General features: G+C 34.5%; 1 protein-coding gene across 2 annotated transcripts; it reads left to right on the plus strand.

Annotated features, from left to right (window-relative positions):
• The first annotated feature begins 1,452 nt into the window (after positions 1-1,452).
• LOC110033995 (proline dehydrogenase 2, mitochondrial-like) lies at positions 1,453-15,256 on the plus strand. Of its 2 annotated transcripts, none has more exons than XM_020738204.1 (4): positions 1,453-2,021; positions 11,761-12,418; positions 13,331-13,571; positions 14,917-15,256. In XM_020738204.1, the coding sequence occupies exons 1-4, from the start codon at positions 1,518-1,520 to the stop codon at positions 14,972-14,974; spliced, it is 1,461 nt and encodes a 486-aa protein (XP_020593863.1). In that variant the 5' UTR covers positions 1,453-1,517; the 3' UTR covers positions 14,975-15,256. The 2 variants fall into 2 exon arrangements, with proteins under 2 accessions (XP_020593863.1, XP_020593864.1); XM_020738205.1 differs by having other exon boundaries at positions 14,921-15,256.
• Positions 15,257-19,530: the final 4,274 nt, after the last annotated feature.

Consider the following 19,530-nt stretch of genomic DNA (forward strand, 5'->3'; position numbering starts at 1 on the left):
ATTTGACTCGTATTGAACTAGTTTTTAGATCATTAGGTCTGTCTCATTGAGCCGATCAGTTTGACTATACATTTACTGAAATAGGAGCTCTGGATGAATTTTTATCAAGATTTGAATTTTTCTTGCTCAAAATATCATCTCAGGATCTGTGTCATATCTCGAGATTCGTGTCAAATGATAAAAATTAATCTGTGGCGTATCACACTCAAATGTCATTTCTTTTTGAAAAATGTTCTCACACGTGCAACCACCAAAATTATTTACAATAATATTTAATATTTTTTGTTAGAATAAATCTAAAATATAAAATTAAAATGTTCGAAAGAAAAAAAAAATTTATGAAAATTTAATTGTAAGAAATACTTTTAACTTTATTTTAAGTATTTTGATTTTATTTTTTGAATTTACATGTCTAACACCTAAACATGCATTTTTACATGTGTAGCACTCAAATCAACATCAAAATAAAAAATATATCACGGACAACACTTTTAAATTTGATTTTTTCAAAAGGAACAGTTGTTTATAAAAGAACCCATTTTAAACTGAATTCCTCCACAACAACTTCTAAATTGAGACAACTATAGTCAAAATAAACACACCCTAAATTAAAATAAATTCAATAAATTAAATGAATGGGGGTGCATTTGAGAACATGTCAACAAATTCAAGATCAAAACTAATTGTAACCAAAAATTTTTTTTATTATTGAGTTAGCCATAAATGAGAACAAGGTTCAAAAAATAAAAATAAAAATGAGTTTGAGTTAATAATGGAAAAAATTAATTAATTAATTAATTTGTTAAACCTTTTTTGCTCCAACTCCACGAGATCAGCTCCACCCAAGTTAAAAAATGAACTTTTAATTCTTAAAAGTTCTTTTCAACACCTTCATTTTCAAGCTATTAATGTAAAGCTTAATTATGATTCCATAGATAAATAAGAGAAATATTCTTTTCATTTTGTTCATGCTTGTGTATATAATCTTATAAATCGAATTTGACATCATATTAATGGTCCAACAGAACAATACAACACTAAGACAGATGATGAGAACCTAAATACAGAAAAAAATAAAGCAAAAATTAGAGGTAGCTTTGGACGTTTTTGCTTTATTTTTTATAATTTAAAAAATGAAATAGAAAATTATAATGAACTTTTTTGCAAAAGTTTGAATCACAGTATTCTAAGATTTAGGCGTTTGAAAAATTTACATACATACCACTCAACTTAGACGTAATTACATATTTAACGCTTAAATCTCAATTTTGACATAATGAGTTTTTCTTAGTATAAAAGAAGTATTTCACTTTTTTTTAAATCGAAATGGTGATATTTTTAATGTGTTAAAGATAAAATTAGATGATATTAGCATAAAATATAAAATTAAGTGTTAGGTATGTAGATACTTAGAAATTGGGCGGCATGTGTCCATATATGTCGGTGGTAATGAAAAAAGGATGCGATCCATTTTCGGTATACACAATCAATTCCATCAACGGAATCTTACATGAAAAATGGCAGCAGCCGCTATCATGAGCCGCAGAGCTTGCCAGACGCATCTCCCTCTCCGTTTCTTTTCCTCTCTCACCCTATCTCCCGCCGTTCGATCCTCTTCCGCGACTTCGTCGTCGCCGAATCTGAATCTGGACGACACCGAGAAGCTCTATGCCTCGGTGCCGACAGGAGACTTGCTGTCATCGCTTGGATTGCTCTACACGATGGCAGTGGGGCCGGCGGTGGACCTGGGGATGGCGGTGATGCGGTCGCCGGCGGTGATGGAAAAGCGTTTGCTGCGTGCGGCGGTTGTGGGAGTAGTGCGGCGGACGGTGTACCGGCAGTTCTGCGCAGGGGAGGATGCGGGGGAGGTGGGGCGGAGGCTTGGTCGGCTATGGGAAAGCGGGCTGAGGGCGATAGTTAATTATGGGATGGAGGATGCGGAAGATGACACTGCATCCGATCGGAATCTCGCCGGATTTGTTAAGACTGTCGAGATGACGGCGGAGATGCCGCCGGATTCGGTGAGTGCTTTCTGCCTCATGCTTTTTGGATTACTCTGGGATTTTTAATTGAATTTTAGGGTAAATTTTTCGGGTTAATGCTTTGTAAATAATTAGAGTAGACTAATTTAGTGGTTTGGAACTCTATGAGACCGGTTCAATTGTGCACCGGTAGGTGGCCCAATCCGAGCTTCTAAGTCAGTCATTTTTACGATAAACAATTTCAAACTGCTTTAAACCACCAACTCAACTATAGGTGAGAAAAGTTTTAAATAGATAGAGATGTCCGATCAGAATTTCGTGGATCTGTTGTCCCAAGCTATTAAGTAGTCGACCCAAATCAATTAGGAACCCCTTGCCAGCACACCCATGTGTTGTGTTGCCCAAGGTAGCTCAATAGCTTTAAACTCGGAGGATAAAAGCGTCTAAGCTCATAAAAATTTATCTAGATTGAAAAGAGCAGAACTTACACCCTCCAAAGATGTGACAAGGATTTCAACATAGTGGAAAGAAAGTGAATGACTTGGTCAGCAAGACCAAAACCGCCCTACAAAGGATGTACACTCCCGTATGGTTCAGAACAAGCTTTAACACCCTAAAACTTGTTAGGCTGTCACAACATTTGTTTGGCCATTCGATTTGGATAAGTGAGAACACTTTCTCTAAGGACATACAATATGATATGCAATATTATCTAGAGTAGTTCTAAGCATAAATTTCCTATTAATACGCTTCGGAAACATAGTCATTATCATTTTAAAACTAGCTCGAGAGACATTTAGGAAAGTAAATATTATAAATAAAATCGTCATTTTAAATTATTACGAAATTTAATCCTAAATTTTATTTGATTAAATCCTTTAAGTTAAACTTTTGTAGATTTACACTAAAGAGCTTAATCACATGTGAATCGAGACAAACTAAATCCATAAATGGGCAAAAATATTTATCACATGTGTGCAATAAAGTAAACACATCAAATATAAATAAATAGAGGTCAGGTGTCTTTGAGTTAGTAACCTATCCGAGAAAAGAAAAATGACGATCGGGTTTCATATAATACATGTCCGATTTTAAATCTATATAATAAGCAGAATTTAGAATTGAAGTATGAAACACGAACTTCTGCTATTGGTCCTCGTCACATAATCTCCGCACAGTAGGCTCCCCAGGACTCGTGGTCGTAATTTATTTCCAATATTAATTTTCCTCACTTTAAAAGTACAAAAGAAAACTTGAAAAAAGAAAAAAGAAGAATCAGCCTACAAAAAAAAAAATGGTTTTCACATGCAATATATAATAACCCAAGCCAAGTGAAGTGAGCGAACATCTATACAATGCTTATAGAAAATGTGTTAGTTCAATTTAATGATTAAGCTTCTCCCCGTTAAACCTAGCTTCTTGTAAGAAAAACTGCCTTAATATACTAATCTACACATCTAAACTCGATAAATACACAAAAACAACATGGAAATGCAATAGCTAGCACAAAATCCATAACAATAACTCAACTATGAAAATCTAACTATACATTTGCCCTAGTTCTAAACAAGCATTTATAAAGTGACATCTAAACATACATCTATGTGACATTCATACAATACAAGGTTAAGAGTCTTTCCTGTAGGATCTTGATGGGGCAGCAAGACTTATTCTGTCCCGAGCATCTGAATGAGCTAACACTCATCACACCAAGCAAGAATTGTTAACTAATATCTATGCTAGGAATAATCCTACAAGATCTGTTAGTAGTAGGATAATTCATATTACCTACTTGAACAAGCTTGTAGGTAAGGCTCATTTTCATATTACCATTGTATGTCACACTAGGATCTAAAAAGTCCCGCTAGTGATGTGTTGATTTACACAATCTGGACGTATATGGAAATGTGGGAGAACTTACTCGGACAAATTGAGCATCAGATTGCATATAAATGAACAAAATCAGGTGCCTTGGAAACTAAATCCCAATTTCATAAAACAAAAGGTTGATGTGCTCAGAGGAATGCAACGTATGTGTCAAATACATGCAAATAATGCAACACAAGCAAACATATGATCAAACACATGACGGGTTATACAATGCATATAAATTGCTAACCCGAATAAGAAGGATAGCACAATTGGATTGAATGGACAACCTGGGGTATCGGCCTTCTGTCCTAGAAAAGGACAAAACTGGGGTTGCGATGCCAATGGGGCGATGTCGAGGCACCTAACACAGTTACTCTAAGCATAATGATGGGAGAAAAATCAAACATGATATGCCAACAAATATAAAACTCATGCAAACATGCCAGTATAGATAATTAAAAGTGAGTACACTTGTATAATCACAAAATGTATACTTGCATTAAATGGTGGAAACCATTCTGAGGAATGATACCACAGAGCTATGAAAGTGGCATTGTAATATTAAACCTTTGATTTGAATAAAGATAAGAGCTGGCTACTCCATGTCATTTGTAGCACCATAGTGCTAGCCCATGTTAACCCCCAAATTAAAAGGTGACAGTGCTGACATGCTACATCTAATGCACCTAAACAAACCTAACTAATAGCAGGACTTAAATAACTATCTTAATGCCTCATTGAGTGGTTTGGGGGTTTCGATCAAAATAATAGGAACAAAATTTATGATATCTTAGTCGAAAACATTGAGCCCACAATCAGCCTGGTAGGTGTAGTCGGCAAAATACAGATCGCCACTTTTACAAAAAGGTGCAAGGCCCAAGGTCATGACCAAAAAAGGCACGAGCTCGCACCAGTTTGACACCATCAAACTTGCCTATTGAATGAATTAAAAGGATGAGCGACCGCCACCCCTACAAATGGGTGCAACAAGTAGTTTAAGGTAAAAATCCTATGTCAAGAGCCAAGTAAGGATCGAAATTACAACTGCTCAACAAAAGTCTCGAATGTGACAAGATGACCAAATGATCTGTGGTCGTTAAACTGCAGAATATGTGGTGAACAAACTATGCATCAACAAGAAAGAAATCCTCAAGTAAGCCTCAGTGTTCCGGTGCAAAAAAGTGGCTCTGCAGCCTTGAGGCAACAACAACGGTGACTTAGCTCGGTTAACGGGGCCATAATGGTAGGCTAGAATGTGCAAATCCAGAGACATGGTGCTATCAATAGCACCACAGCTATTGGCTCAGTATTTCCAAAGGCATTGAGAACATTGTTTGACTCTCAAAGAATCAAACATAAAGTCTGTTGAGGCTGTGACACTAAAAAAATAAGGCATGACGCCGCGACACAACTAAGTGGTGTTGTAGAGTGGTACCTACTCGAAGGGTAGGTGTCATGACATTGTGAAGACAATGTTGTAGGGTTTTGCCAAAAGGAAAAGATTGTGACACCTAAGCACCAGGAAGCGACGCTGAGGCATTATACTTATAAATTAGGTTTAGTGTGTGGTCTCCGAACAGTGTTGTGGCGTCAGGGCTAAAGCAGAGAGGGTACAACTACTTAGTTGCTTAAAGAAAAGACGGGGAGGCGGTGAGGGGACAAAGATATTTTATAACCTACCAGGGAACATTCTACTACCTCTAGCCCGTGTCAGTGGGGGATTGTCCTTTTTTTTAGCGCCATGGTGCTATACCTCGTAATTATAACACCATTGACATGGTTGAAAAGATAAAAAATCATGCTCCAAAACACTGACACATGCCAGCATGGCACCGGGAAGTCATTAGAGACACTATGACTTTGCTCTTAGGATCAAAAAGTTTTTTGACTTACTAGGTGTCACACTGTGGCATGCCCATGTGGCACTACGGCTTTGCCACAGACAATGTGGCCCAAAGTATTGACATTAATCTTGGATAGCACCGTGGCACCAACTTTGGCTCTACGACACTATCGATTAATCCAAAAGGCTAATTGAAAAGATAATTGTAGTGCCTTGGCACCGTGCTTGGTTCTTGAGGGACAAAAAATGTGGGTGTTATGGAGTCATAAAGTAGCACTGCAACCCTAAAATTAAATCTTGAGATATCTAACTCTCAGGTTCCTCCATTTTGAAGCTTTGGACTTTGGCACAACGACCACTAAGGTGTGGTGCTTAGGCACAGACAACGGCGCCTCGACGCCCTAATTAAATCTTGAGAGGTGAAATCTTGTGTACCTTCATGCCTCAGAGCTACAAAAAAAGCCCCTGTGCTGATCCTGCGACTCCTGGCCATTAGGCTAGAGAATCACGTCACTTGACCAAAACTTAACATTTTTTTATTTGATTCTAGATATACAAACACTTGTGAACAACCAAAACATTAAAATCAATTTGACAAAGCAACATTTTTATTGAAAAAAATGAGTCATTACATAGATATAAAAATGTGAATAGTAGAATTACATTTGAAGAAAATAAAATCAAACAAGGGAAACGAGGAGCATAGTATTCTTCCATCATATTATCACTTTCTCATCGTTTCTGCTTATCATCTTGCTTGGCTTGTCCTATGACAATAATGTATGTTGCATGGATCAGGGAGGCTAGAGAGGTTTGCACCGAAGTACCTTTCGAAGACTCTGGCTTGCCACTCAAACTAACTAGCCTAGCAGACATACTACTGGCTTTGCTAATTCTATAAGTAGTCGATGTGGCGATTGAGGGTGGAAACTCTTCCAGAGCTCTTTAATCTACTCGGCAGTGGAGTAGAGGTTTTAAGAGGAAGACTTAGTAGGGGAGATAGGGTTAGGCTCCATGGTCCCCTTGTTAGAGTGGATTGGTTACAACCGTAATGGAAATTTTTAGGTTGAACCGTGCCTCCGCTTATTGATTAAGACTCCCACATTTACATAAAGAGCATATATTACTGCCGGGTGGCTTACTGATATATCCTAAAACATGCATAATTTCCTTTGTCTCTTACACTTGTTTTTGATGAAACTGCACTAGAAAAAAATATATTTTTTGTGTTTTTCTTGTAGGTATAACAACTAGGACACATGGAACGAAGCAAAGCTTAAATGGAGCAAAAATGAGCTGAGATGGAGCAAGGAGTTCATCATGTCTGGCGCCTAGGCGCGCCATAATTTAGATGCCAAGTCGCTTGAGCGCCTTAACGCCACTTCTGTGGTACCTAGGTGCTAGAATCCAGGCACCAAATAATGAACTTGGTGCTTAGATGCCAACATTTGAGCTCTAAGGCACTCCCCTCTAGCGCCTTTGAGCCAGTCTCAGATGCCTAGGCACCCAAACTACCCGAGATTGTTTTTGTAGTTCATTACACATGAATTGGGGAGTTACACGAACTGGGGAGTTAAAGGGGAGTGCTGAGCAGTTTGAACGAAGAGCCCCCGATGAAGATTTGGAGTATGGGTCGAGAAAAAAACTTGGGAGAAGTGGAGAGAAGCCAAGGAAGCTTCTTTTCTTGAGTGATTCGTGAGGGATTTTGAAAGAATATTGTATAATAATCAATTCAGCAGGGCATAGAGAACTTGGATCCAGTGTTGGAGGAACTTTTCATCTCTTTTTAGAGGAGGAAAGATAAGTATCATCTTTTTATTTGTCTTGTAATTGTTGTAAACACATGTTTAGGGGATTTGCTTTGTTATTTGATGAGATTTATATGATGTTTTTCATGCTTAGTGGGTAGATTTCTTTTACCTTTCTATTGTGATGTATATGTAGAAATTGTAGGATGTGAGGATGCTTATAGAATTGATCTTTTAAACTTAATGTAATGGTTTATATCTTCATGCTTAATTTACTTATCAATCTGGCCAATTGGTATGTTAAAACCTGTTGTGAACCCATAAAGACCTAGGAGGGCTATGACCTTCTCAACTAAGAAGAACCACATTGAACTAATGGGTGAAGGAAAAGTAATCTATAAAATAATGCAAATAGATAGGGAGAGAGAGTTTTAAGGGTTTAACTTAGGGGTTTCTAGGGTTACAGGCAGAAGCACATACTGAGTTAAACCAAACTTCCTTACGCACTCAAAAGAGGGTAAACAAGATATATGCTCCTAATTGTCACTAGCCACATTAGATTTTTAGTATTCGATTCTAGATTCCACTTATGCACTCACAAGGGAATGATCACTTTCATATCTTGATCTTTACCAAACCAGTTAAAATAGTTAATTAGCTTTAAACTTAGTGTAATAATTTTGGAGCAATTGTTAGAAATACCACTTTAAATTACATTCTAAACTAAGACCCTAGGCTAGTAGACTAGAACTTCTCTTATTAGAGTAATTATCTCCTTACCTGTGGGATCGAAGTCCAGACTGCATAGAGACCTATATTATTAAAACGATACATATATTTGTGTGAGAAACTCCAGTGTGTAAGAATATCTCATTTTAAGAGCTTGATAAAATTACTAAGGAGTGGATCAAGTTTCTGGTGCAATTATCTGGAATTTATTGTGACAATCGCCTGGGGTGGATCATCTGCCTAGATAGTCATGCTACCCTAAGCCAGGTACTGAATGGAGCTTTGATAAACACAATCAGTGTTGACTATAAGTTCTTTATGGGTGGCATAGTTCAACACGATGCGATCACTGGTTACCTCATTCATGTGGTACCTCGTTAAAAACTTTGAAAAAATAAACTTGTGCCAGGTTTTAGAATAGTTGGGCAGAACGTTGGCAGAAAAAAATAAGAATTTTTATGTCATGTTCATTTCAATGATCCCCTAAATTGGGTTGCGTTAGATAACATAGGACCATATCAAAGTTAGAACCTTCATCCAGAAATTGACTATAATAAATAGCGTATCCAGCTAAGTCCAGTAAACTATTGATGGTTGAAATTTCATAGGGGACATTTTCTAACTATTTCTAATAAATTCTCATACTCTTTTGTATCAGTTGCCACATTGCTTTTACAAATAAAAATACAAAAATAGCATCATTATTTTTCATTTTTATTGAACCATGGATAACTTGTTTATGTGCAAGAATGGTGGAAAGTACATGCTAAGACTAATAAATTTGAGCAAAACACTATATCTCAAGCCATGATCAAAATTCTTACAAATGAAAACAAATGAAATTATTTGATAAAAATTTGAATTAATAAATAATCATGTGTAAATTTGGGTTCAAATGTTTGAATGTTTCGACATTGATTGGACAAGTCCCTCTGCACTTTAAGAGGGACCTTGAATCCTTCTTACATTCAAGTAGGGTTGTTAGAAATTTGTTGTTAGTGAACAACTTATGTTCGACTCTTTATGTAGCTCATGCTCAATTTTTTCGTTAATCAAGCAAGTTGAGCAAAAATAATTTTTTGAGGCAATTTTAAATAAACCAAATTTAAATAAAGCTTTATTCAATCCTCTTTGGCTCATTTTATCTTGAATTAATTACAAAATTAAAGAAATAATATTTTATAGTATGTCTATGCTGTATTTAAAAATAATAAATTTAAATATTTTTAAAATATTTGAGCTATTAGATCCAAACATAAAGTGAAATAATTAAATGAATTTAAATTAGCCTGAGCATAAATTTGTTATTTATGAGCCATTTTGAAACATAAGTCTATTTCAACTTTTTTGTTTGAATTAGCGGAGCATAAATAAGCACTAGGCTCGCTTAGGTCCCATTTAGGCCAGCTTATTTGGTGCGGTGCGTTTTGAAAACGCACCCAAAACAATTTGTGTAAACTGCGTTTTGGTAGCTTATTCAAGAAGCTGCGCTTTCAAACCGTTGAAATTAGCATTTTCCCACCATTCCTGACTAGTGCGGCAACAACTTTCTAGTTGCAGTCTGGCTTTCCCAAAAAAAAAAAAAAATTAAATAAATTTATAATAGCCACCGTAGTTTTTTGAACAACAAATTATTTTGTAGCAACTTATCAGCAGAAAAACCCTTAATCTCAACTAGTTTATACTCCTAATATCAAGAAAAAATTGTTGTTTGTCATTTAGAGGAAAGTGCAAAGAGAGTTATGGAAGAAGTGAAGCACCATCACGAATAGTGATAGAAATAATAGAGGGTTTCATGAAGCCCTAATTAGTCAAAACTAAACCTTCATATTTGATTTAAGAAAAGAATTATTCTAGCCAAAGAAATATATTTAACTTTTAAAAATGTAAATCACTAAAAAATTATCACCCTAAGAGACTTGAGACCCACCTTTACAGAGAAATTATTTAGTAAACTAAAAACGACATTAGAATGATAAAAATAGACCTTATTTTAAACATGTAAGTATTTGGAGATTAACTTTTCATATTTTTTTTACTAACCACCACCCTCTTCTTCTTTCACCATAAAAATTATTGAGAGTAATTATATAATTGTGAAATTTTTAATTATTTTATAGCCATTGCATGTATGAAAAGCTTACAGTGGCATAGTGAAATTCTTTAATATCATAGCTTTACACAAAAATCCAACTCAAACATTGATAAAATAAGTTTTCTATAGAAGATATTAAATTTTTTAAATGCAAAACTAAAAAAAAGTTACATTTTTTAGTTGAGTTGAAATAATTATACTAATGTATTTCATAGTCACAAATGATGTTTTTTTGTAATTGAAGAAAGCATTGACACAACGTAGTAGACTTGAGTTACATGAATAAAATAAACTTTATGTTTAAATTTAGAGGAGTCTTGAGATGTTGAAGTTGTCCTCAAGAGTTCATTTGTAATATGTTCGCCCATCTCCCATAAAGAGTGTAGAGCATGAACAAAAAAATTTAGTACAAATACTAGCTATGAAATCATATGTCAATGTTAATCAATAGAACGCATCTATTTTATTGGTGATGACATATTTTGTTTAGTTGAATTAATTCTACTAATGTATTTCATACTCACAAATGATGTTTTTTGTAATTGAAGAAAGCAATAACACAACGTACTAGAATTGAGTTGCATGTATAAAATAAACTTTATTATGAAATTCAGAGGAGTCTTGAGATGTTGAAGTTGTCCTCATGAGTGTGTTTGTAATTTGTTCGTCCCTCTCCCATGAAGATTGAAAAGCATGAACAAAAAAAATTAGTACAAATATTGACTTTGATGTCAATGTCACTGTTAATCAATAGAATACTTTTATTTTATTGGTGATGATGTACACCAATATTCTTGGTGAAGATTGAAAGCAAAGTTGGTGGGTGTTGATGTTGGTATCACGACATGCATCAACCATATAAAATGATTGCGTATGTCGATGGTGTGATTTGGGCCAACCGATGATAATATATGTTGACGACATATATCAATCTTATAAGCTATAGCAAGTGAAACAGTTGGAAGGCAATGATTTTATCAAGTGATGGTTAGGAAATTTCATATTTGGAGGAGAACTATAACATGGTGACTATAAACAGGGGACTATAATCAGTCACCGATGGTTGGGGGACCATAGTCGGGGATAGTGATCAGGCAATAATTGTAGTGCGACGACGATTTTCAGGTGATCAATTTTGAGCTATAATAATTAGGCAATCATAGTTGAGTGATGGTGATCAAACAACTATAATCATGTGACCATAATAAATAGAGAACATAGGTTGGGCAATGGTAGTCGGGTGGCAACTATGAAACTATGGACATCAGACAATGGTAATTTTAGTGGTTTTCTAATGTTACTCAATGATAGTGATTCGGCAAGTGTTTGCGAATGATAGTATTCTATATTTGAAGGTGATAGGACAAATTAATTTTATGGATGCACAAAATAATTTTCTTATTTAGTACTGAACATGGTATGACGTTTACTTGCGACCTTTTTTTTTTGGAAACCATCGATTCATTTCTGCATTTTTCATTTTTGCAACAGGTGAGCTTTGCCTGTGTGAAAATTACGGCTATCTGCCCCATCCCTCTCCTTGAACGCATAAGCGACCTCCTCCGCTGGGAAAAAAAACACCCCTCCTTTCACCTCCCATGGAAGCGGCCCTCCCTCCCCATCCTCACCAACTTCAGCCTTCTTCACCACCCCCTCCCCGCTCCTCCCCCATCCCTCACCTCAGAAGAAGAACTCCAACTCCAACTCGCTCACTCCAGACTCCTTACTCTCTGCAAGCGCTGCGCGGAGTCCAATCTCCCTCTCCTAGTCGACGCCGAGTACGCATCCGTGCAGCCTGCCATCGAGTACATGACATATTCCGCCGCGCTCGAGTTCAACACTACTGCCGAGAGACGGCGGCCAATCGTTTACGGGACGATGCAATGTTATTTGAAGGATGCAAAGGAGAGGTTGGTTCAGGCAGTTGAGGCAGCGGAGTCGGCGGGGATTTCAATCGGATTTAAGCTGGTGAGAGGGGCTTATTTGTCGCGGGAGAGTGTTTTGGCCAAGTCTCTGGGAGTGGCGTCTCCGATTCATGAGACTATTGAAGAGACGCACAATTGTTATAATGATTGCGCCGCATTTATGCTTGAGAGGATGTTGAAGGGATCGGCTTCGGTTGTGCTCGCCACCCACAATTTTGATTCAGGTAGTTTTTTTTTTATTTTTTTATTTTTATCTGAGCTGTGGAATTACATCTGATATAATTTGTGCCAGGAGTTCAATAATGAAGAGTCCAATAATGAAGCGTCACATATCAAATGAGCTCCACCACAATTTAGTCAGTGTTAAAAATGATGAGATCCACCTAAGAAGTGGTGCCCCATTGACTCAGATGTAATCTTTTTTATCGTAACAAAGAGCTTGTAACTGTACGCGTGTTATCTTTGTTTTAGTCATCTTTTGGATATTATTACCTTCCGTGAAGTGCATGCCTGGACAATCGTGATGATCCGGTTATGATATTGTGCATTTCATGTCGTCAGATTGTCACCGATGTCCGCACGTACAGGCACGGGACGTAAAAGTTTCTCTTTTGGACGGTTTAGACTGAATTATTTTTCTGAGTTTTAAATTTATTTAATTTTTATGAATTAATTTCAGCCATTTAGTTGGCTGACATGGGAGGACAACTTACGTTCATGTACATGATAATTATAGGGGATCTGAACGATGAAGATGATGACTTGTAGGTACAAGTGATTGATTCTAGAAGAATACTAACTTCATTATAAATTTATAAAATGAAAAGGTTTAGAAATTATTTATAATAGTATCAGTAAAAACTTTGTGATGGGATTTCTATCTTTTTTATTTGGGTTCATTACAATCTACTAGATGAAGACTACGTGTGCTCATTAACTACGAAATGAACACAAAGAAGACTTGAGTTGTTAATGAGGTGAAAGGATTTTTTGTTTGTATATTGTTTATTTATTATCAAGCTAAAAAGAGCTAAATTTATCATTCTGAATTTTTATAGCATAGAAATGAGTTTCTAGTATCGTCCATCGTAAAAATGCTAGTTTATAATTTCAAAAATAATGGTTGGTGGTTGCAGGGAGGGCTGCAGCGGCTAAGGCAGAGGAGCTGGGAATAGGGAAAGGGGACCAAAGGCTACAGTTTGCGCAATTGATGGGAATGGGGGACGGCCTATCTCTTGGGCTGAGGAATGCTGGGTTTCAGGTGAGCAAGTATGTGCCTTTTGGGCCTGTGGAGCAGGTTATTCCTTATCTTCTCAGGAGAGCCCAGGAAAACAGGGGTTTCCTAAGTACCTCCACCCTTGACCGACAGCTTATTATGTGAGTTCAGCCTATTTGCTGTGTACAAGATGTTTTTTCTTTTAATTTTTTTTGTTTTTTTTCTTTTTTAAATTTAGATGAGATTCCAGATTCCTGATAGTTGATAACTTTATTTTAAGGTAATTTGGTTCTATTCCAACCCAAAATTAGTGAGTTATAGCTACCTCAGTTCATGTTTGAAATTATACAGCTTTTAGCCAACTTTAAGAAATTGATTAACTAAATGAATACAACAGCAACAACACAACAACAACAAAGCCTAAATCCCACTACGTGGGGTCGGCAACAAGAATCCTTTTTTTCCATTGCGTCTTATTTAGTGTCATAGTTTCATTTAGTTCTTAATAAATTAAGATCATTTTTTATGCAAAAAGCCCTAGTCTTCCTAGGTCTACATCTGCCTTTCTTAATATAAGTTGAATATAAAAAAATTGCTCTCCTAATCGAATCATCAGATGGTCGACGTTTATTGTGACCAAGCCATCTAAGGCAACTTTCTCTAATTTTGTCCGTCACAGGAGCTACACCAACCCTATCACCTATGACGGATATAATTATTTTGCATTTTGTCTCTATATGTAAAGCCACTCGTCCACCTAATCATTTTCATCTCGGCAACACTTAACTTAGTATAATGCTTCTCTTTTAAAGGCCAATATTCAGCGTTTGAAGTTACCTTTTACTCTATACAACACAGTTTGAAGTTAGCTTCAAGTAAACCCGAATAAACTCGAATTTGCTCAACTTTAAGTCAGCTCAAAATCAAATTTGAGTTTACTGAAAAATTAAAATTTAGTAACAAGTGTTAAAAATAGGAATTGGCTGTTCTAAATAGCACAGACGCTAACCATGGTTTATTTACGTCGTGCAGCTAATATATATATGCATAAATATGTAATTATTTCAGGTTAACCAAATCAAATTTGGACAATGAAAGAAATTGTATGCATCATGGCTCGAAACATAATTCAAATAAGATTGAGTTGATCGTCACTTACCTAAGAGATCAAGTTAATTTTGAGTATTCTATAAGTTTCGCATATTCTGATCTGCCATATTGCTAAGAGAAAATATATCAAGCCAATTGCAAGTCAAGAATTTTTACTTCTAAATTGAAAAAAGTGTCTTTTAAATTACTCAAAATTTCCTTGCAGACAAATGGTTGAATAAAGGCGGGATTTTCTGGACTGGTTCAGATATTAAACTTTTTCTTATTTGTAGCTCCAATCTGTGTTATGCTTCTGCTTACAACTTAATAGAAAGAGCTTTAAATTTGGAAGGTTTTGATTTTTTATTTTATTTTTTTTTTGCTGCTGTTTGGCACTGAACTGAGGCTTTCTTGTAGGAAGGAGCTTAAAAGAAGGCTTAAAGTTGCTGTTATAGGAAAGCAGCTTTCGGAATGAAGCTAAAGGTCTACTGTTGTGGCTGGATTTGTGCTGTCTTTTTGCTTGTAAATGAAGGGGAAGGAGGTAGGTGAAATATTAACTTGCTGCTTATAGCTGTTGCATTGGTAAAAAAGGATAATGTTGTGATGATATTATTTTGTGAACTGATATATGGATTGACCATCTCTTGTCAAAATAATAGTAATCTGAAAATAAATTATGTTCTAATAAAAAATCAGGATATAAATAAGACGTGATATTAATGTTATTTTGATTGCTATCAATGAAGAAACAGATTGCTGGTGCTATTGTGTTTGTTTTATATTTTGTTTTTTATGTTTCAGGAAGTTTGAGAGATCTTGCATCTCACGTTAGACTAGCGCTTTTATTGATATTCCAAAGTATAATTTGTGGTAATGCTATATCTTCAAATTTAACCAGATTCATTGGCATGCTATTTCATTTTGTTTGTAAAAAGAATTATGTTATTAATTAACTTAGATTAATTATAAATAATTGCTGGAAACCATTTTTCTATAATTGCAATCAAACAATGAAATGCGCCAATCTTCTGGCTGTTCAATTCAAATCAGTCTCTATTCTACGCTAGTACTATACTGACAATTACGAAATAAACCTCATAAAAGATAGAACAGATAGAAACAAATAACCAGAAAGAAACATTAACATTTCTGATTAACATAGTTAGAAAACAAAAGCTCATGTGAATCAAGTTAAGTATAATTCAACTTTCTTATAAGTTTGAATTGACAAGTAAAATTTCACAGCACAAGTTTGCACTGTTTGATATAAAACTGAATTAGTCTAACTAGGTTGTATGTTTCTTCCACAACTAATTTGTTGAGCTATACATGAAGCTTGAGATAATTGAGAATAACATTTTTCGAATGAAGTATATAGTGACAACACTAAATTAGGAAATGACATACAATTCTTGGCAGGCAAATTCGATGGACAAATTTTCAGGTAAATTTAGGTAAACTTGAAGCTAGATGAAACCTCTGCTGAGTACAGCCAAGAACCAATTAAATGTTTTGAGCAGCCTCGATGATTTGAATTGATAAATTCACTACCAAGTTCATCATGTTTCTTGCTGTCTTAAACAATGTGGAGAGGTCATTGAATTTTTTGGCAACTTGCTTAAAACTTATCTTATATCTTCTTAAGATGCGTAAGCTAAACAGCCTTTTTCACAACATCTATGGAATCATCATTGCAATAACAACTATCACTAAGGAATATAAAAATTAAATCTGATGAAATGCTAAATCTAGCAATGGATCTTGGAACCTTGGCCATTCTTGTAACTTATAGTAGTGATAATCTGCCAAGGGCAATAAATCCTAAGATTGCACTTTAGTGGGATGTTGTTACAAAGGATATGCTTATTGCCAAAGACAAAGGCGAACAACTTAAGATTCTTTTAATAGAATCATAAAAAATTATTATTAAATTTCCGAGTAAACTTTTTTGTATATATAATAGGTTGATATATATTATGAAGTTAGATTCCGAGTAAACTTTTTAGTATATATAATAGGTTGATATATATTATGAAGTTAGATCAGGATAAACATTTAGTTATTCTTTCAAATACTCATGTCGGTATTTTTATTAAATTGGAAAGTAAATGAGTATTTTCTTTCCAAAGTTTGTGTGAAATAATTTATTGTTGAATTTCTCATCAACTAACCAAATTTCAAGTATTTTTAGCCTATTTTATGTAGAGTTACATTGAAAAGCGTAATGTTCTTACTTTAAACAGAAACTTGAAATGGAAGTTATTACAGATGTTAATTTTAGATGATTAGTAGTTGAGATGTTAGAAATTGATGGAAAGAATGAGAAGTTGATTTTGTTTTTCAAATCACTGGAGTTCTACTTAGGCCTTAAAAAACATTTCCTCTAGAAATTATTTAAGAGGTTTATAATTCTAAGTTAATTACTTTGCTTTGGGTTGATGATTTTGTTTAAGTTTGATGAACTTTATTTGTGGCTATGAATGATAATAATGCTAAATAGGCATTAGCCAGCCCTAAAAGGAATATGTCAAGTAGCGTTCGTGACTTAAACATGACAATCAGACTATGATTTTGTTAGGTGACTACAAGTTGAAGTTGAGCCAACTCTTTTTACCTAGCAACTAGCATTGAATTTTGTTCATTGTGAGCAACAAGAATTGGTAAATCTGATCATAATTTTAATTGGGTGCACATGACTAAAAAGTTTTAAATTTTGCTTTGGGTTGATGAACAAACTCTTTTTACCTAACAACTAGTTTTAATTGGTTGCACATGAATCTTAATGAAATTTATTAGAAGTTATTAACAACAAAAAACTTAACTAATGTAAATATTTTATTTGTTCAACATCAATTAATTAGGACGTTATGGTAGAAATAGTTAAAAAGTATGGTTATAAGGTTTTAATGAATTCATTTATTTACAAATAAATCCTTTTTTTTTGGTGATATATCAATCAAAATATTCTTTTTTAAATTTTCAGTCCTCTAAATTATAAGCATATGGCATTTATCAAACTTGATAATCATATTTCTTGATCTAGGTTACTGAACAAATTGGAGGATTACTACTCAATGTTTAATTTATGATTGGGTGTTCTCTTTTTCTATAGAGTTTTCATTTTGTGTTTATGTTTTGTGTGTTCACTGGCTATACTAAGATAGAAAGCACGGGGACTCATACCTATCTTAGATTTACTAAGCAAGGCATTGAATTGCTAAATATTTTATGGCACACAAAATCCAATGAACCCTAAACATTTCATAATCATTAAGAATAACATGGTTCAAAATTATATTTTTAAACCTAAATTTCGTTAGGCGTGGACATTAATCTTTAGTGACACATAACGCTGACCAAACGTTAACCTTTAGATCTAAGTTCCAGCTTGGATCATAGGTGAGTCCAAAGCCTAACCTATCTATGGCTCACTTATCTCCTCTAACTATTGAGTCTAATCCCATAGACTCAAAGTTCAAATGATATGACACCTAAGTTTAAACAACTTAGACTTACTCTGAAACTAAGGTCAACAATTCAAAGCCACCTAAAATAGTTAGAAAAATTAGAATGACATTTTTAAACTCTAAAATGGTTAGAAAATTTAGAATGACATTTTTAAACTCTAAAATGACAATTTTTAACCATTGAGAAATTTAAAATGACATTTCTATCTATAGGGTTAAAATTGTAAACTTCAAAAATACATTTTTAAACCTAAATTTCCTTAGGCTTGGACATTAATCCTTAGTGACACATAAGGCTAACCAAACCTTAACCTTTAGATCTAAGTCCCAGCTTGGATCATAGGTGAGTCAAGACCCTAACTTATCTAGGGTCCACTTATCTCCTCTACCTATTGAGTCTAATCCCATAGACTCAAAGTTCAAATGATATGACACCTAAGTTTAAACAACTTAGAGTTACTCTGAAACTAAGGTCAACAAATCAAAGCGACCAAGGATCAGTTTAGATGAACTTGTATATCATGAACCCTAATTAAATCTAAACCGCAGTTAAGCTTAATTAAACTTAGTTAAACCTTTAACACATTAGGTTTAACTTAACAAAACCCTAATTAAGTCTAAACCACAATTAGACTTAATTAAACCTAGTTAGACCTTAATCACATTAGGTTTGACTCAACAAATCGTACTTAAGTCTAAACAACAATTAGACTTAATCGAACCTAATTAAACCATAACGAGATTAGGTTTAACTCAAAAAAATCTAATTAAGTCTAAACCAGAGTTAGATTTAATTAAACCTAATTAAACTTTAACCACATTAGGTATAACTCAACAAAACCCTAAAGAAGTCTAAACCAAAGTTAGACAAAGTTAAACCTGGTTAAACCTTAACCACATTAGGTTTAAATCAACAAAAACCTAATGAAGTCTAAAGCACAATTAAACTTAATTAAACCTAGTTAAACCTTAATCACATTTTGTTTAACTCAACAAATCCTACTTAAGTCTAAACAACAATTACACTTAATTAAACCTAATTACTGCTTAACGAGATTAAGTTTAACTTAATAAAACTTAATTAAGTCTAAACCAGAGTTAAACTTAATTAAACCTTAACAACATTAGATTTAACACAACAAAACCCTAAATAAGTCTAAACGAAAGTTAGACTTAGTTAAACCTAGTTAAACCTTATCCATATTAGGTTTAATCCAACAAAACCCTAATTAACTCTAAACCACAGTTAGACTTAATTAAACATAGTTAAACCTTAACCACATAAGGTTTAACTCAATAAAACCCTAATTAAGTCTAAACCACAGTTACACTTAATTAAACTTAGTTTGACCTTAATCATATTAAGTTTAACTCAACAAAACATAATTAAGTGCAAACCACAATTAGACTTAATTATACATAGTTAGACCTTAATCACATTAGGATTAAGTCAACTCAAACCCTTACGTTCAACCTAACTTGAGCCTACTTAACACAAACCCCTGGATTCAAACCAACTTGAACCTCACTTAAATCAAACCTTCAGGTTCAAACCAACTTGAAC

This window comes from Phalaenopsis equestris, unplaced genomic scaffold (assembly GCF_001263595.1).
Source record: "Phalaenopsis equestris unplaced genomic scaffold, ASM126359v1 Scaffold001317, whole genome shotgun sequence".
In the NCBI taxonomy this organism is placed as follows: Eukaryota; Viridiplantae; Streptophyta; class Magnoliopsida; order Asparagales; family Orchidaceae; genus Phalaenopsis; species Phalaenopsis equestris.

What these genes read in the sequence shown, in the direction of transcription:
- LOC110033995 (XM_020738204.1), top strand. Translation starts at nt 1,518, where the DNA reads ATGGCAGCAGCCGCTATCATGAGCCGCAGAGCTTGCCAGACGCATCTC. An exon ending in CACCCACAATTTTGATTCAG is followed by an intron (nt 12,419 to 13,330) that starts GTAGTTTTTTTT and finishes TGGTGGTTGCAG; the next exon opens with GGAGGGCTGCAGCGGCTAAG. An exon ending in CTTGACCGACAGCTTATTAT is followed by an intron (nt 13,572 to 14,916) that starts GTGAGTTCAGCC and finishes GCTTTCTTGTAG; the next exon opens with GAAGGAGCTTAAAAGAAGGC.